Below are 19,843 nucleotides of genomic sequence, written 5' to 3'. Positions count from 1 at the left end.
AACTGCAATATTAGGCCATTTTTGGGAGAGAGGATGGTTTTACTACACTTGTTTCTCTGAGGTAGAAGTAATAGTAGAGAGAATAGTTCTTTCTCACTCTGGTTTAATCTATGCTAGGTTATATGGCTGTTTAGGTTGCATCTGCTGCCTTTATACTCAGAAAAAAAGGAGTGGGTGGATGTTATCCCTTGTGCATACTACTAGTGTATGTACCATTGTTTATGAACCCCCATCCTCATGCTTGTTGTTGACTTTATATAGGTATGTTTATGTTTAAAGCTAATTAATTGCTCTGAAATGCTATTGCAAGGACCAATGTTATTCTTGTCTAAATCCTTCAAACCTAGAAATGAAGTCTGAGTTACTTTGCTCTAAACTCTGCCCCCCTCCCCCCTATCTTCAGAGGGTACTGCTGGGGACTGTTGAAAGATCTGAGCATTGACTAACTCTTCTCCCATGGTGGCCTACAGGTTTTAAATATTGCCAGTTTTGATTGTAGCCTAGCTATGTACAGCCTTTTTTTTCCCTTTGGAATCAATCATTTGGTGACTGGACGCAGTGACCCAGACAGTTTCCTGGAGTCCTGTGTCTTCAAGCACTAGGAAAGGCCAAATCATGTTCGGACAGGAACGTTCTGAATGGTCTTCAATTTAGAGAATTGTGATTTTAAGTGAGCCCTAGCTCCTTCTCTGGAACCTCCAAAATCTGCAGATTGCTGTTCTCTTCAGTGTCTGAAAAGCCTTGTGGGCAAAGGGCTGCCTGGAACGCTCCGAACAGCAGAGCCTTCGGCACTGCAGGGCTCTTCTCCTACGTCCCCAGCAGGGGACCTGCTTTCCAAAGGCAGCTTGGCCTGCCGGCACCTGCCAACCGCTTCAAGGGCTCGCTGTTGCTTTCTTTTCTATTATCTTACCCGACTCTGAGGTTCTGATATGTTTCTTGAGTTGTACCCTGAATGTGCAGAACATTTTCTACAGCTCTCACTGTTTATAAAATTGCTATCCTGCAAAGTTCTTCTTGTAAACGCTGCTCATTTCAACAAAGTGCAGAGTACAGGTATACCCTAGAAATCCCCAAAGTTGCAGGATTAGTGGGACAAACTGGGACAATAACAGAGACAAAAATTACTATAATATAAACCAGCAGTTTAGATAGTGATATGGCAGGAGCATCACAGAAATTCATGGCTTAGGATCTAAACTCACCCACAAATGAGTACAGATGGAGAAGCTGGCTGGTTTCCATCAATAGTGAGTAACCCATTTTTCTGTGCTGATTGATCTGGCCTGTGCTGTTGCAGTCTTATTCATTTTTTTCATGCTATTGCTGGCAGAAAGGTCTTCTCTACTAACAAGTTTGTCTAGTCTTGGTGTTAAGCTTAATATTGAATGACAATTTAATACTTCCTCTTCCAACTCTTGCTGACCTTTAGTTTTGTGGCAGATAATTTCTAATGTGTGTATATGAAAATATTTTAATCACCTGGTTTTTATAAATGAGATTAGGAGGAATCATTAGTTTAACACAAAAATGTGTGGTATTTTTTTCTATTACCAGGAGCCTTTATACTGAGCTTAACTGTTGCATGTGAGAAAATGGAAGTCCAGTGCACAAATGATTCTTTATTTGCAAGTTGCTGATACACCTTCTGACGAAATGTTAAGCAGTAGCAAGGAGTTTATTCTTCCTTCAGCTTTCTCAGTGACATGGCAAAACAGAAGTAACTTGCTTTCCTTCTTGGAATAACTTCGTATTAACTGAAAGTCTTCAATGAATAAGCTACACAAAAAAGTTTAGCTAGTAGAAGAGTGTTATCCTGAACTGAACTAGGACTCAATATAGTACCTAACAGGTTTTGTTATGTGTATCTTCTTGACTTTAAATCACACTTCATCATACTTCCTAACAATTTATGAGATTCAGTTCTACTTTTAATCAGTGATAACTTTGAAAGCTTTCCTGCTGATATATTTTTGTTATGAGTTCTAGGTACCTTAAGTTCCTGCTGAAGTAGAAAGCAACATTTTAAAAACCTATGGAAATCTTTTCTTACCACTCTTCTAGATCTCCATAAATCTTAAAACACAAAGCATTCAAAGTAGGAGTGAGACTGTAGACTGCACAAATTATTTCATAGAAAGAAAAATCCTGCTGTTACACAGACACTGACACTACTAAGAGGGTGGAAAGAAAAAAAAAAATCTGTACTAATATTAACAACAGAGTTTCATCTAACAGATTTTTTTTTTTTTCTAACCTCATCTTGTATAATGGGAAGCAGTAGAGGGGTTGAATTATGATTCTTGTCTTGACTATTTGCTTAGATCACTTGCTTCTGGCTAGCCAAGGGGAACCTTTGTCACCTGTGCAGAGTCCTTTACGGTGGCATGAACCGAGGCAGCGTGCAGGCTGAGCTGCTGCCCCCTGGAAAGGGCCGCTCGCCTCAAGTGAGACTTAACTGCTTCGCAGCCCTCATCACTGATGAAAACAAATGGCTCTTTTCATGTGCTCGAATTTAAACACGTTTAATCGCGCAGTAGCGGCAGCGCTCTCGGCAGTACCGCTTGTACGCTGGAGAGCAGTGCTCCAGAGCCGCCCGTGTGCCGATGTCACCGGCTAACAGGTGGGTTCCAGCGTGCCCGCCATGCGACGCGCCTGCCTTCGGGCCCTCCCCTGGCCGCGCCGCTCAGCGCCGGCGGGGTCCGGCGGGGCGCCCGGGGGGCTGCCGGCAGGGCCGTGGCCCGCACACGCTCAGCCCGCCGCCCTTCACAGGGCCCCGCCGTGCTCCCGGCCGCGGAGCGCGGGAGGGGCGCGGCGGGAAGATGGCCGGAGACGCTGCCAGCCGGCGGGCAGCGAGGCGCTGGGGAAGGCGGCGACCCCCGGGGTTAGCGGGGCCGCCCCCGCCGGAGAGCCCGCGCTCCCCCCTCAGGCGGAGGTGTGCGAGGGGTGCGACCACCGCGCTCTGCCGGCGCCGCGCACCGACGCCGGCCGGGGGCCGCCGGCCCCGACCGCCGCTCTCCCTCTCCCCTTAGCGGTGCGGGGCGAGCGGTCGGGGCCGGCGGCGGCGCCCGCCTCTGCCTCCTCCCCCTCGGTGCCCTGCCTCCTCCCTCCGCCGGGCGGCCGGCTGCGCGGGGAGGGAGGGAGGGCGGGAGGGAGCGCGGCCGAAAGGTGTTGCTGGAAGGGAAGTTTGAAGAAGGTCGTCGGGTGCCTGGGCGCTCCGGCAGCATCATGGCGGAGCAGGGCGAGTCACCGGTCCACGTCCAGCAGCCCCAGCCGGCGCCCGCGCCCGCCGCCCCGGCTGTCGGCTGGCCCATCTGCAGGGACGCCTACGAGCTGCAGGAGGTTATCGGTCAGTGGAGCGGGAGAGCGGGCAGGGCGGCGGAGGGTGCTGTGGGGCGGAGGCAGGGGATGCCGCGGCGGCCGGCCGGCTCCGGGCCTACCGGCGTTCCGCCTCCCGCAGGCTGGGGCTCGCTCACTGCGGCGGATGCGCCCGGCACTGCAGTGGCGCCGCCGCCGGCTGCTGCAAACTTTATCCGCCCGGCGGCGGGCGGGCGGCGCGGCCCCGGGGGGCGGCGGCTCCTTCTAGAACCCGCCGCGCCCCGCCCGGTGCGGCCCGGCCGAGGGTGCTGCCGCCCCGCTTCTCTGCGGTACATCGGCACCCGCTGCGCCGGTGGCTGCCGCCGCCGCCCGAGCCCCGACCTGCTGGTTCACACCGGGACCTCGGCAACTCTGCGAATGCGCGCTCAGTGCTTTGTGTGTGTCTGTGGATGCACACATGTGCGTGCATCCGCTTAGATTACTCTGCATTTTTCCGGTGGTTTCATGGGGGAGGTAAATCTCACCCCTAGATCTGCTACTGTGGTGACTTCCCTTTAATTCTTTTTTTTTTTTCTTAAATATCTGTTTTTAAACCCCCTCCTCTTCTCCCTCACTGTTTAGTCTTGTCCCCATCTCCTTGTTCCCCTTGGCCGAGCAGCCCGTGCCAGTCGGTGGCACATAAGGCCAGCGGGGTATTACAGCTTCGTTTCACCTCAGCCAACCTGCTTTTGTCCCGGTTTGCCGTGCGGGGTTTAACGGGTCTGCCGTCCCCCTCCCCGCGTCCCTGTGGGTAGGGGACTTTCTGGTAGCGCTCTTCAGCGCTTCATTTGCGTGTCCAGCTAATGCAGATCAAAATGTGTTCAGCCTCCATCCCCTATGTTTCGATTGGATTATTGTGAATTTCGCTGTGTGAAAAGGTGACCGTTGACAGTATGGGTGATGGTGGGTCGTCTCCTGACCTAGATGTTGCTTGTTACTAATGAATTACTTTGGAAAAACTTGCTTTTATTTCTATGTAACATTTTAAACTTCCAGCAAATACTGCAGATGGCGAAGACCAGCTCTAAGACTTTGATTGCTATTTCTTATGAATGAGGCCACTTTAATGAAAAAAATCCAGGAGTCTTGCCTGCTCATGCTGTTGGTTATCTTTAGTATTACACACCAACTGCTAACTGGTGTCAGGCTGATGACAACGAGAAATTCATGTTATTGATCTGGGTTGCAAATAGTGTGTACTCAGCTTTGTCATTAAATTTTTTGTTTTCCACAGGCAGAAACAAAATAGTTGAGACAAGTACTTCTCCCTTAAAATGGAATTGCTTTCTGTTGACCCAGGTGGTGCCTTTGTGTTTCTGTTTGTACTTCCTGTGCTGTGGAAAGGGACTGAGGAGGGGATGTGGGTTCATGTGCTCAGGTCCCTGGAGGTGGCTGGCTTGGACCAGACTGGTGCTCAGCATCAAGCGAGTGCTGCCAGTGGGGGCCCTGCCAAGGGCGTGGGTTTACTGGCCAGAGGACTTTGTCTTATTTGGTCTGGGGAATGTATTTAAATTAGCCAAATGGAAGCAATTCTACTAGCATAAACTATATTTTGATGAGGAGTAAATCCCTCTTCTAGAGGTAAAAAGGCCTCAAAAGGCGTTGGATTAATCCTTGTCTAGGGTGTGACATGAGTCATATGAGTTATTTAAATAGTAGTTATTTTCTGTTTCAGTACCTGTAGAATGCCTAGGTGAGAATTTCATTTAGAAACTCCTTTCCACTTAAAAGCTTGTATCTTTTGATATGTAAAATGTCTTTATAAATATTTATATATAAGCATACATTCATTTTACAAGTGCATACTAAACTGGAGTAGCAGATACCTATCTGTAGAGAAACTTTATTACTAGTTACCTACTGGTGCTGTTAAATGTTGATACTATTTATTTAACTAAAGTAAATGCCTAGTGAGGAAATTGAGGTCAGGTTATACTGAATCAGATTCTTGGACACACTGAACTCGTCTGACTTCCAGCTGAGCTTAGGTTGCTTACGGTACTTTCAAACTCACTGAGATTTATTTTGTACCACTTAGGAATTTTGTGCTTAGTTAAATATGTCTTTTTTTTTATTAGCACCTTATATTTGTTGTCTTAATTTATAGAGACCGACTATGAGATTAAATTTAGTCTTGATACTATTAAAAATATCAAAACAAACAAACAAACACACCCTACCTCACTTCCTGAAAAAAAAAAATCCCACCTGTGTAAATTCTGTGCTTTTGACCAAATGTGGACATAATTTTGGAGATGTTGGATGAATGTTGTCGTTTTTAGTGAACCCAGTGAGGGACTCTTAAAGCATCTTTTTTATACCTGAGGGAGGGGAAAATGATACAGTCTGAGCTTGGTTCAGCAGCAATTTTCATCCCTTTGAATTGGCCATACCAGGGTTAATTGCATTGTGAACGTGAGTGGTTACCACTTGCTGAAACAGAGCCCTTCACCTCTGGAAAGCACTATATACCCCTCCCTGAGGAGCTGGATAGCATATTCAGGGAAGGGTTCAGTTTCAACAGCCCTTTACCAGTTAAATGAGAAAAATAACAACATATTGAAGCATCTTTGTGGGCTTTGTAGGAAGAAAGGTACAGAGGGTGAGGTATACCAGAATGGTTGATCACACCACTTTCCAACAGAATAGGCTTTATATTGTATGGTAACTAAAAGATATGGAATGACTGCAGTGGCCTGTTTAGGGGGCATTTGAAGTTTTGGTGGTGATTGTAAAATGAAAATCGTTTAATCATGTGGGCTGTCTTCATCCCATGGGTTTGGCCGGTTGGAGGAGTTCTGCTCTTTTCCTGTGTGAGAATGTGAACTTTCCTGATTGCTCATCTGTGTCTAGCCAAATGCTATGTTGAAAACCAGTCCACATGATACAGATTTCAGCTTTTTTCCCTTCTCTGTCAGTTGCTTCTTTTGTGCTGTTTGGGAGATTCAAGTGCCTGTTAAAATGCTGGCCTTAAGGAGTGCTTCTTTGAGATGTTATTCCATGTTTGCTTTATTTTTAAGGTGGCTAGCCGGTTCTTTGTAAATTCTTGGTGTGTGGTTTCATGATACATTTAATCTGCTCTAACAGGCAGCTGTTGAAAGGATCGCATTGATCTGACAGAGAACTAGTTCTTCTGCTGGGTTACTTTTCTCTTGGATCAGGTTCCTTGTTTGACTTGCTGCATGGCTGTGTGATTGATAGATCTGATGCAAGGGAAGAGGTTCTTCCTATTAGTGCTTATATACAAATCTTTTTGGGAGCAGGAAGAAACCGTTCTGATGGCTATTTGTAAATGTATAGGTTGGAGAGTTGAGAGGAAATTCTTACATCGTTAATTCAGATTGATACAGGCTGTCCATACACGTACCTATTTGGAAGTTAGAAGCGGATTCCTAACTTAGGACAGGAGGATCCAAAGCAACCTTCCGGTAGGAGTTACAGAGATAAGAACTGTAATTGCTAATAAGGGAAAGCCAGATTTAATTTAGTGAAGACCTGGGAGATCTCTGTCTATGATTTTAATGCATTAAGTTAGAATGTGCAGTGGATTTTAATGTATATGCTGGGGTTCTTTTGTAAGATGGCTATGACTTAGATTTTTTTTTTTTTAAAAGCTAATAAAAGCAATACTGTGAGAGATGTTCTTACTCAGTTTGAGTTTATAACCAAGTATTCTGAAATACATTTCTCTGATTTTATGTCACTTACATGTGTGAGGTTTTTTTCCTCCTCAGAAGCAATAGAAATCCTCACAGAACAAACGCTGAAATGGTACTCAACGTAAAAACCTGAAAATTGAGTAGTGTTAAAATTGTATTTGTACCTTTCAAATTGTAACGAGCCCCCTGCATCACATGGATGAGACAAAACAGCATTAGATCTAGGGTTTGTTTTTTATTTGTGGTTTGGTTTGTGTTTTGGGTTTTATTTTATTTTATTTTTTTTTTTTTTAAAAAAAGGTTTCTTAAATTGATATGAACAAGTGCCTTTGCCTTGTTTTTGGAAAACTACATTGGAGTTGATGCTCTTCTGCTAGATGTAACTTAATGTTTGTCAGACTGTGTTGATAATTGTGGAAGGAAGATTTTGTTACATAGAAGCAGGGGAGTAGGCTGGATGCTAACTTTCATTATAAAATTATATTTTCATGTCTCCTCCTGCAACTGACTGGGAAAATTAATTTGGCTAGAAAACAGCCAGAATTAATTGGAAAATAAAGGGTTACTGCTACATGATGGATTATCAATATTGGCTGCAACTCATTAAAAAAGTTACCTTAGTTGAACTGAGGCTTTCATCTAGTTTTGCCTTTCTAACTTTGAGCTCAAAAATATCTTGTGGCTTGTTGGCTCATAAGGCACAGTGTTGCTAAGTCAAATGTGTTTGGATTTTGGGTAGAACAGGTTATCATTCCAGACTGTTCTGCTGATTTTATAGCTCTTACTGTAAGCAGCCTGTGAGGCACTCTGGTGTTAATGGCTCTGGGGTCTTTGTTGGTGTTTCTGTGGAATGTTATTTACTCTCCCCACTCCCCCCCCCCCCCCCCCCCCTTTCCGCATGTGTATTGCTAATGGCTCTTTGTCTCGCAGAGAATGAGACTCTCCTACATTCGTTGCAATCAGAGATCTTTGACTCTGTAGGGAGGTCTCTGATTATGATGCTCATGAACTGATGTTCAAGTTTGTAAGCATGGTGTATGTTGATTTGAAAAGCCTCTCTGTAGTTAGAGGTAATATTACATTTCTGTGTTGTTCTGTTAAGCGGACGCTTGTGTCTCATTCACACTTTGCAAATTTTCTTACCCCTGTACTTAATAAGGAGTACTTCTTCTGAGTGGAAAAAACAGGCAAGGGCTTTCTTTTGCAGTAGTTTTTATATATATGCTGCAAATTAGATCAAACTGTGTGCTCAGTGAAATACCACACCATAGCAACTAAAGCTATGGTAAACTTTGATATTTGCTCTTGCAGAGATTTATTTCTAATAGCCCTGAAATTCTTACATAAGCTGCATAATTTGATAAGTAATATTTAACACTACTGAAGATCTTTATACTAAAACTTTGTGTAAAAGAAAAATGTGCCTGTCTTAATTATGCTCCAAAGCAAATTCTATTCCTTACCAATAAATCTTAAAAGTTACCACAGCAGCCTAAGCATATTGTAGATGCACATATTAAATATAGCCTTCATAGCATTAATCATAACTTAATACAACTGTAGCTTGACAGGAAGAGTTTATTAATTTGCAAATTAAAATTTTACATTTTGGGAAATAATTGGTCAAGATTTTCTGTCAGTTAATTTGAAGAAACTGTAGAAATGTTAAATCCCCATTTAGTATTTTAAAGAGTGGCTTTTAACTGAACTGTCAGAGTAAAGATTGTCATAGTGCAGTTTAGAACACTTTCAGTGCTGTGCTGTTAATGAGACTGTGCAGAGCTCATAGTTCTTAATTATTTGCCTTGTCTCCACATGATAGAAATAGTGTTGGGGAAGGGAGCTCTGTCGGCTTTTTTGAACGAAAATGAACTTTCTGCATTAGAAATACCCAGACTGGAGACAAGGCTGTAGTTTTCATTGCTTCAAAGAGGTTAGGCTTTGTTAGTGATTCAGTGATCAAATTTGTTATATAATTTAGTGACTTTTAAAAAGAATTTAACTTATGCAACTGAAATTCAGACTTGTCAGGAAGAAAATTATTTATTTTACAAGAACATAAATGGTGTGAAAATAGCAAAAAAAAAAAAAAAAGGCATAACTTGCTTTGGGTTTCCCACAATTGCAAGTAACCAGTAAATAAAACTTGTTTTAAAGTGAATTTGTTAAATGGAAGGGTAAAGGAGCACATAATCAATGCATCCGGCAGTTGGCTGGTGTTATGTAATGATAATTTACAGAAAATATGCTATGTTTTCTTGTTCTTGGAATCCACCTACCTCCTCTATGTTTGTCTGTCCTGTCTCTATGCTTTCTCTCTTCCCCCCCATCCAAGTTCTTCCTATAGATAAGGTCCAAAGCCTCTGAGACCTGGAAGGTCTTGGCTCCATAGGAGTTGCTTGAGTGATAGAAGAGAAGCAGTTCTACTGGTGAGCATGTGGAAAATTGAAGGGGTTGCATGATTTTGATTTTCACTTAGACTTAAAACAGCAAGGCTTTGCATCTTCAAAGGGGAGCCATTGCTTGTAACCAGCATTGAACTTTGATAGCAGGGGCCAAGTTCAGACCTGGAAGAGCAATTTTAGGTCAGGTCATGTCTTGCTTTGAAACAATATTAAAACTGTTGTTGGTTTTTTGTGTTTTTTTTGTTTTTTTTTTTTTCTTTCAGTGAAGAATCACTTTCTCTTAGGTCAGAGACTGTTTTTTTTTTTTTTTTTTTTTTTTTTTTTTTTTTTTTTTTTTTTTTTTCCCAGAATCTGCTTGTCAAATGGAACTTCTCTTAAATGGAAACAAAACCACATCTGTTCTGACCGGCTTAAGGGGAAAAAGCAGTGAGCTCTCCTTGCAAAGGAGATGTGGGTGGCTCATGTAGCGGCTACATGTGTAGGCCATACTTAATTTTTGTGTGACCCTTTTGATTCTCTCTTTCTTCCCTCTTCCCACCTTCCAAAATAATTCAAAACTGTAAGGCAGCAGTATATAGAATCTGGTTTTATCTCCAGTAATAATAGCAATTATTGGTGTTTAAAGAATGGACCTTAGAAATCAAATTAAGTTAGTTACTCTCATTAACTTCTGGGGTTTGCTGAAGTCACTGGGATACTGTTGAGCCGCAGCAGCAGAGGAGCAATCTGCTTGCAGAACTTGGAAGGTAAGTATGTCACTAGGAAATTTACTGGTGTCCAAAATTAAAGGCGAGACTTTTTCTGAATTTCCCTCCCCCCTCCTCCAAAGGAAATCGCACTCGACAGAAGTTGATACTGCTTACCCTGTGTAAATAAATAATTAGCTTTTTTTGAATGAGTGGATTTTTCCTTATTTCTGCCTTTTGCACCGCAGCCTTGCTGGTAGGATGAAATCCTGACAGCTCTGTTAGATTTCACTGTTTCTTGCTAAACTGGAAGGTCTCTGGGTGTGCATAAGGGTAGCAGCTTGTGGATGTGAGAACCTTACCATCCAGCAGTGGCAGAATGAAACAATGCTGGGGTGAAATCCTTGAGAGAAGAATTTGCTTTAACACTTTTCTTTTTCCTTCTTGTACCAGTCTCTATATGCACTGTACTAGGTTCTCTGTGGTTGTGTGATGAGTCCATCACTGAAGCAACCAGTACATGTTGAACGCTTATCTCCTGCCTTCTTTTGTGGGGTTTGGTTGCTGTCCTCCCTTGCCTACCCTCACGTGTGGTGGCGATGCAGCTCTTTCATCTCTTTGTCACTTGCTTCCTCCTACACTGTGCTTCTGGCTGGAGACCATGCTGTGGTATTTAACATGTGTCTGGGGGACGAAGAGTGCTAGACTAAGAAGATACGAAACCCCACCCCCTCCCTGGGATAGTAAACGTAGTAATGAGAAAAAACAGGGAGAGTATACTGGGAGAAACAAACAATCATGTGGTACCTGACAGTGCAGGAGGAACCTCATTTTTCCTGAAACTTGTAAAGTCAGTTACTTTATGGGAGTTGGTTGCCTTTCAGGAGAGGTGTATAGGTTGGGGGATGTCAGTAAAGGGGAAGCAGCTTAATCTTCATGGAGAAGAATGCATGCTTCCTGGCATTTAGGTAGACTTCAGTTGACTGGTGACTGTTTTGTGGAAAGTTTCCATGGCAGTGCTGAGATGCTGACAATGCTGATGAAGGTGGTGGGTTTTTTAGGAGTCCCTCTGAAAAATTCCCAGGTGCAATTTTCCAGGGCTGCTTGTGACAGTCCTGCAGTTTGCTCTTGAGAGAAGCTCAGTGAAAAGTTTGAACAGTGTTCTTCATTTGTTAGCTGAAGTATTAAGTGTGTGGCATTGGTGAAGTTAATAATTCCAGTCCTTTGCCCCCTCGGTGTTTGACTAGATATGTGACTTTACTCAACAGTTTGAGCCCCCAGTATGATAAATTAGGTGTCTCCATTAATCCTTTGTCTTTATGATTAACAATTTCTGAATCATTTTATTAGCTTTATTATTCCTGTGGATGTCTAACTGCCTCTGAGGTATTCTGATCAGAAGTAAAATACAGGTGAAATTTGAGGATGTCCTATAAGGCTGATGTAATGATTATGTTACATAGCTTTTAAGCTGAGCTATGCTAACACACTTAAAGATAAATGAGGATGAGAAGCAGATGGAAAATTGGCAGCTTTTCTGTGTTCCTAGTCATACTTTCAGAAGCAGTGTGAATTTACAGATCTTGAAGGTCAAGGTCAATGTTGAATGTCTGAGGGTTTGCTTAATAGGAACAAATAATTGTTATAGATGTAAGCAAACTATGTGCCATGTATATCTGCTTCAGGGTAGTGGCACAAAAATAGTTAATTTAACAGACTAGAAAAATATTGTGTATTTACCTGTTGATCATGGTTTCTGTCCTGTAGGGGTAATATGGACAAGGTCATAAGCTTGAGCTATTGCTTTAGACTTCCGAGAGGAAACATTCATGTTCAGAAGGATCACAGTTTCATTGTAAAGTTGCTTATTCCTTCTCACTTATTTGCTTTGAAGACATTTTATTACAGGGACTAAATTTTAACATAATTTATTCCTGTTAGTGTCTTATGCTTCCAGCTTCTGAGCCACTTCAGATTAATAATAGGAATGTCATTAAATTACATTAGAATCACCTGATGAACATTTAATGGTATGATAGCATTTGTATTGCTCCAACTCTTCCAACTGTTTCATGACAAACAGGATGAGAAATAGGTAAGTTGTTTTCATGTAGTGTCTGACCACGATGGACTCACATTCTAGCAGGCACATTCTGATGGGGTGAACTAGCTGAAGATGCTTTGTAGCTCAGCACTGTGGTATTAATTTGAGATCTTCATAACAGTTTAGTAGCAATACTGCCTTTATTTTGGTAGATTGCTGTTCTTCATTCTCGGAAGAGGATGATGCACTATGTGGTGAAATCTGGAAGACTTGGAAAATATTGCATTCATGGTATTAGAATTGTTCCAAGTGTTTACTTTCAAACTAAATGAGAAACAATAAAATATGCCAGCTAAATCAACACCAGCATTTGTTTATAGTGCTACTTCAAAAATGAACAGTAATTCTCTTTTGACAGTTTTTTTCTAGGCAGAAAATCTGGTTCAGCATAGTAAGTCTTCAATTTACCCTGCTTTTATAAGGCAGAGTTAAGAGTGGAGATCTGTGGAGTTCAGATGGCACTCTGGTGAGGTAACTTTTGGTCCCACAGTGAATACCAGATATCAAGTACTCATGTAGTTATGGAGAGCCATTTCCAGTGTGAGTTTTGCTTTCCAGATGTCAAGATTTGTAGGCATATTGAATAATGGTTTCTGTATTGATGATGAAGCAACAGGGAGAATGAAATGATCAAAATCCATGTTCCTTTTCTGAAAATATTTTAACTAAAAATTATATCTTGCAGTTTATCTTAGGGGGAAAAATGTTGGGCCATGTAACATAATAGAGTGTTTAAGATTGTAGTAGAACATATGATAGGAAAAGGGTTTTGGTTTTATTTTGCTTTTTATTAGGAAGAACTGGTTCTGTATTAGAAGAGTGGTAGAGAAATAAGTTTCCTTACATCTGTGAACTTTGAATGAAAAGCTTTGTTTCTGAGGCAGTGTGATGCACCTATATTTGGTATGGTAAGATGGCATTGCTATTGTACAATATGATTAAAATTAACTGCTTTTTTCTATATGAAAAATTAATTTATTTTTTATTTTTTTCCATATAGATCTTTGTAGTGTAGACAGCTGTATCTCAAAATAGCTGTTTCTTCCAGATAGGTTATTCAGAGTATGTTACTCTAGGGCTTTTCTTTATGGCGTTCTGAAAGCTCTCAGCTGAATGAGGTGTGGACAGACAGGTAAGAAGGAGATGAGAAACCGCAGAAATTTTAGCCCTGTTGGTCATGTCTCAGCTTGGACAAACTAAACCTGTTCAGGGAGTCTTTCTTAACAGAGATTTTCCTCAGCTTTGTACTTCAGGTGTGAGCCTGCAAAACTTCAGCATGTCCATGGCCACAGAGGTGATTAAGGGACTAGAGCAACTTTCTTTTGAGGCTGAGAGCTGGGACTATGCAGTATGGAGAAAAGAAGGCTCAGGGGGGGTCATATCAATATGTAGAAATAAACAATGGGAGGGGGTGAAGAAAAGGGAGACAGACTCTTCTCAGTAGTGCCCACAGACAAGATGAGGCAATAGACACAAATTAAAAACAATGAATCTCAGTCTCAACACAGGAAAACTTTCACTGTGAGGGTGATCAAACACTACAGCAGGCTGCCTGGGGAGATTGTAGAGGTCTCTATCTGTGGACATACTCAAAACCTGTTTAGGCAACCTGCTTAGCTGACCCTGTTGGAGCAGGGGGATTGGACTAGGTGATTGCTAGAAGACACTTTCAGCCTAGATGATTCTATGATTCCACGGTTTGAAACAAGTTTTGGTGGTATCTTTGTGTGAAACAGCAGAAAAATACCTGATTGGGGCTTTGCTCTTTTAAATAGCATCTTAAATTTAGGAAGCAACTCTGACAAAAGTGTCCCTGCTAACAGAAAGGTAGATTTGGAGAATATTTGTAGATTAAAAATTGGTTCCCCATTGGAATTTCATTAGTATCTTAGTTGTGTCTATGTCTGTAAGTTTCTGGTGAAACAGGAGCAGATAATGGGAGTGAATCAGTTAATGTTGAGACCTCTACAATGTATTTGGGTTTGGAGCTTTAGTTCGAACAAGTTACACACTAGTTACTTGGACCAAGCATCCTTGCTGTCCTTGTTTTTTGAAAATAGCCAAAGGCTGGCCTGAGCCATTACATCTTTCAAGGGTTAGAGCATGTTTCTGCTGGAGCAGAACTTCCAGTTCAAGTTTCTCCAAAAGGAGTTTATTTTGTACACACAAGAGCCACTCTGTAAAGCAAACTAAAGCTCTGTGAGGAGGATCAAGGAGAGGGTATTAACTTCAAAACAGCCCTGTTTGATCTAAACCAAAATGCAAATGTACAGGCAACCAGAATATTAAGTGAAGGTTGGTGGTCTTTTTTGAATTTCTCTCTAACTTAAATTAATTAATTCTCTGTCCGCTATTTCTCTTTTTTCTACTCTCTTAAAATTATCAATTTCTCTTGTGTCTAATGAGAGGCTTTGCCCATGAGTAAGAACTGCATCCTGGTACATGTATTTCTAAATTGCTTTGTTGGTCTTTTTAGTACTTGAAGTATTACTGTTAAGATTTTCCTGTGAAACTTGTGTTGACTCTGCACTCTAGAATAAAGCTAGACGTTTGAAACAACAAATTTGGTGCAACGTTTTTAAGGGAAGAATGATGTCAGCTTTCCCTTTCCCTTCTAGATAAGGTTCTTTGACTTAAACTGAGATTTATTGCCCGATGTTTTTTTGTTGTGCAGCTGAATGAATAAGGAAGTTTATTTTAGCAGCCTTTTAAATGAATGTAGAAAAAAAAAAGCTACTCTTTGTGGTGTATGTGTCTGAGTGAAGTGTTTATCCTTCTTTAGATCTGTGAAGAAAAAATGAAATGCCCCTGCTGGTATGCTGTCTGGAGGGCTAATTAGGTAGAGGAGCCTCTCTAATGTTTCTTGTAGAAACCCCCTCATTGACAATAAGCCCTGGAGATTTGAAGTCCATGATTAAAAAAAAAAAAAAAGTGTTTTTAAAAAGTATACTGTAAGCAGTGATATGAAAAATACACGTTTTGGATTTTTACACTTTTGGTAAGAACAAATTTATTCTCCCAAAATGTGAGCAAAATTTACTTAATTTTGTCAAACCCTGTAGAAACGGAAACTGTCAAGACCCCTTACACATACTTCAAGTTTGGTTTTATTTCTGTATAACACTGTAGGAATGACAAGAAAAAGTTTAAATTAAAAAAAAAAAGTGAGACCTCATCATTTGACCTAACCACAGCATATTAAACCAGCAAGAAACTATCTCTGTTTTACACAGATGTTCTTTTGTATGGCTTTTGGTTCCATGAATTTGATTGCAAGTTTTTGGTACAACTGTAACTAAAAAAAATCCAAATAAAGAGGTTTATGTTACTGCCTGAGAATCTGACCTACATTGTGAGGATGAATGGATAATAACACGACAGACAAAATCCATTTCAGTGTTTGTAATAAATTCTTAAACCAAGTTGTATCCTTCACTTCAACTCTTTTTCATGCCTTTTGTTGGAAAAGTGCAGAATGAATAGGGATTTGTTGGATTCATTCACGTCGAGTACAGTGCATCCACATTTCTCCTTATCAAACGACGGCCCCAGTGTGATTGTACAACAGGAGCTGACTCCTGCCTGCAGTGTGCCAGCCGGGTGGCTGTGCAGCACAGCTGTGCTGCCGACGATGCCGCAAGAGCAGCGGAAGCGTGGGTGAAAAAGCCTGCTGCAAGTTCTTTGCTGCTACTTTTTCTGTTTCTTCTTCCTTAACAAATTTGCAGTGTGAGTGAAGTTGGCTTCTTTTTCATTTAACAGGAAGCAAGGGCAGATCTGATTACAAAACTAATGTTAACTGGAGGACTCAGGCACCTCAAAGCTTTTCTTGCCCCTCTTCTGTCTTGTGAGTTAGTTTAACAGATAATACCTCTTACACATGTGCTGTTATTACCTGTGGCTCAGTTCTTTGTTTTGATCTTCTCAGGAGTCCTTTCAGAGAACCTTTATAGATGTTCCACAGTCTTGTCAGCATATTCTTTTACATAATCTAACCTAATGACAACCTAACAGTGTGGATCTTCCCTTTTTTCCCCTAGGTGCTGGACTCAAATGGATTTATTAAGTTAGTTATTTTTCATCATGCCCAAATAAAAGTATTGCTTTAAATCTTTTTAAGTAATGAACTGTTATGTGTAATGGTACTCATTGTTCAATAGCACACATATCTTCTAGACCATAAGTTTGGTGAGTTCCCAAGTTACGTTTATATACTGATACGAAATGGAGGCGTTTTATGTGTTTGTTAGGTGAGTATAGCTAAGCAACCTGTGTTCTCTGACCTGATACGTGCTATTTCTTGGTGCGTTGTATTCCCAATTTCTGTTCTGCAACTTTTGTAAATTATAGTATATTAATATTGAAACAGAATATAATAGTTTATTTTCCCCTTACGCGTAACACTTTTTTTTCACTTCGTTTCTTTTTAATAATGGCAGTTCATGTGGAAGGTAATGTGATTGAGAGGAGAGAACATTCTTATATGAATAGAACTTGAATTTTCACTGTGAAGTTCAGTTTCATACTCTTTAGTTTGTTAAGCTCTTACAGTATAGTATTTTATATTATTTCATAATCACAACCTTAAAAAAAAATGATAGTGAAGGGAGTATAAGTGGACTAGGTATATAAAATAATGATAAGATATGCCCCAAGCAGACCTGAAAGCAGTGGGACTTGTGAAGATGCAAGTTCTGTAAACCGAAACAGAGATACTTTGTTTGCATTTCACATTTGACGTATTGTAGGTTTTAAGTAGCATATTTTGCAAGAGTTTTGATGTGGTTTTGGGTCAGAACTGAATGGTTTTAGCTTGTTTACTTGTTTGTTTATTTTCATCTGTATTTACTGAGTCTGCGTGTTGGTTTTTCCTCTCCATACCCTTCTTTTTTAGACACATGAACAGGATGATTTTGCAGCGTGTGAGAAGTAAATTCTGCACCAGAGAATAACGTTTATTTAGTCAGAAAACTCTGTTAATCACGCTGCCAGTTGTCACCCAACACTAAGGGGACAGGCAGGATCTTTGCCAGAATGATGATGGCATTGAAACATAGTTACTATTAAAGCTTTATTTTCTTAACAAGATAATATGATTAGTATAGCACAGAACTTATTAGAATGGCACAGGATTTCTACAAGCAGAATCAGTATAGTACAATTTATAAGTAGTGTAGTACAGAATTTATAAGACTTAACTTAGGATCTAGGTGATTACAAATCATAACTTATGATTTCTAATCACCTGTGATACAGAATTTAAAATACAGCCTAACTTATTATTCTAATCACTTAGACCCTGTGCAGATTGGGTCAAATCTTAGTACATGGTTTGCTGTATCAGTATAACAATAATAATCTAGACTCAAAAATTATATGAAAGCATAGAAGTCACTCAATCCTCGGAGGAAGCAGATGGTGGTGGTGGTGGTATCCCTGGCCACTGGAGGTCATGGATATAGCTGTCCAGCATCAGCTCCCGTCCAGGTTCCCCACTCAGGACTTGTAACTGCTTGGCTTTATGGACAGTCCTGTGTGCTGTTATGCTTCTGCGTTCTGTGGTGGGGTTATCACCACCACGGGCTTGGCTGGGTGCCAGGGACCTTGAAGGCTGGTAAGGAAGGGAGTAATCAGCCTGGCACCCAGGAATGTTGAGGCCAGTAGGGAGGGGAAGAAGAAATCTGTGGGATTTGTCTACTTGGTTCACAGGATGTTCAGGGCCTGATAATAAGGGGAAAGGGAAAAAATATGTGACCTGCTCAGTTACAAAGAATGGCTGCTTGCCTTATAAAATAGTGTTATTTATGCTAACCCCATTATGAGGGGTTGGGAGCAGGGAATACTTGTTACACCAGTCTTACTCTGACACCTTCACAAGCCAAATATCAGTTCTGATGACTGCAAATTCTGAAGTAGTGGTGATTGTGGTTTTTTTTTTTTTATATAAACATTTTTCACTTATAAAACTTCTTATGATGTTATTTGAGATGTGGAGAAGAGCAAAAGGAATTTAATCTTGGGTAGTATTTATAATACAGGGTTTGCCTAGCCAGTCTAATTTGAGTTGCTATAGTTCCCTTTCAACTTCTTTATTTAGACAACTCATCTATTTTAAATGACAAGTCAGGGAGAAGATAACACCTGCTGAAAGTGGACTGCTTTTGTTGAGGTTTTCTTTACCTGCCGTGGTGCTGACATTTCCTTGGCATGGATTACTAATGAATGGGGAGATACTCTCATACCAGATCTGGAAATGTACCAGGCTCCCTGTGAGCTCTGTGACTAGCATCTGACAGAACTCAAGGCCATAGAGTATTTTGTTAAAAGATAATTTTGGTGATGACACAGATGGGCATTAAACTGCCTGGATGTTTGGCAGCACTCCACTTTCCTTTGCAACACTTTCTTTCAGTGTCAAGTACCAAGGTGTGTTTGGAGTGTGTGCAGCTTCCTATTTGAAGACAGGCAGAAGTGGAAGCATCGTGTTGGCTGTCTGTTTCTGCTGTACTTCTAAAAGTTGATCCTCAACTTCATTAGCACTTACTTTACCCAAAAGACTTGAATTCCTTTGCAGGTACCCTCTTAAAAGAGCAAGAATGGGTTTTGATGTGCCTTATCTTATTTTTGTGATTGATAGGGCTAAAAGTTTTCCAGTGTTGAAATGTGGGTCTGTCAGGTAGGTTGCTAACCATGTCTTCTCTTGTGTTGTTGTCACTTTAAACACAAATCATGATAGCAAAGGGGAGAAAAAACATGTTCTGCACCAAATACATTATATTGGATTGGAAAACTGTTAAGGGAGCTGGCATACTGACTGACTTACAGTAGCTTCAAAGACAAGACTCTGTGCAATATGTGATATACTGTATGGGGTAACAGGATGTATTTCTCTAGTAATGAGGCATGACTTTATTTCTACTGAGCTTCAACAGAATGTGTGATCTTGATCCACCTATAAGGCTTGGTGTGTTGTTTTTTTTTTTTTTCTCCCATGTGCCTAACAAATGCAGTGGCAATATTTTTGGTGGTTCATTTATTTTACCTGTTTCAATAGAGTTGCACTAAATAAAGCCTCTCTGCCAAAAAAAAAAATAAATCTCGAGGCAGTCCTGAGGTAGAAGAAGGTAATGTGCATAGTCTCTGGTTTTCTTTCTTCCGTTTTCAAACTGTACTTATTGCCAGGTTTACTTGAATGCCCCCAACATAGTTAATGGTCACCCTTGGACTTTCCTCTCTGATCTTAGTGTGTTGGTGGCATTGTACCAAGCTGACAAGTGCTGAGCTCTGTGTGGTCCTAGGCAAAAGTCTCTTTACCAAGAAAGTGTCTGAAAGCAAAAAGCTATCACTTAGGCTGATGCTTGATTTCAAAGCTGAACATAGTCACTATTAAATAAACCTATATCTAATCTACATATATCCTGTTTCACTTTCTAGCTGCAATTTTTTTAATGCCTTTGTCAGTCAGAGTAGAGCTCTTTCAAAATTATTTTAACCATGGCTGGTTATAGCTGATTATTCTTCAGATAAGACAGATATTTCAGAAGAGTTCCAGCAATATAGTGTGTCTGAGCTCATCAGTGGAGGGAAGACTTCCACATTTTCCAGATCATTTGTATAGGTTCTCCACTTTCTTGTGCA

The 19,843-nt window shown here is 41.0% G+C and overlaps 1 protein-coding gene across 1 annotated transcript in view; it reads left to right on the top strand.

The window, feature by feature from the left end:
* Window positions 1–3,153: 3,153 nt before the first annotated feature.
* STK39 (serine/threonine kinase 39) overlaps window positions 3,154–19,843 on the top strand; it is a 105,873-nt gene continuing 89,183 nt past the window's right edge. The window contains exon 1 of the mRNA XM_074910490.1: window positions 3,154–3,346. Coding sequence (XP_074766591.1) covers window positions 3,226–3,346 — 121 coding nt within the window. The 5' untranslated portion in view covers window positions 3,154–3,225. The remainder of the gene's footprint in view (window positions 3,347–19,843) is intronic.

This window comes from Athene noctua, chromosome 7 (genome assembly GCF_965140245.1).
Source record: "Athene noctua chromosome 7, bAthNoc1.hap1.1, whole genome shotgun sequence".
Lineage (NCBI taxonomy): Eukaryota > Metazoa > Chordata > Aves > Strigiformes > Strigidae > Athene > Athene noctua.
This window is presented reverse-complemented; position numbering and strand designations above follow the sequence as displayed.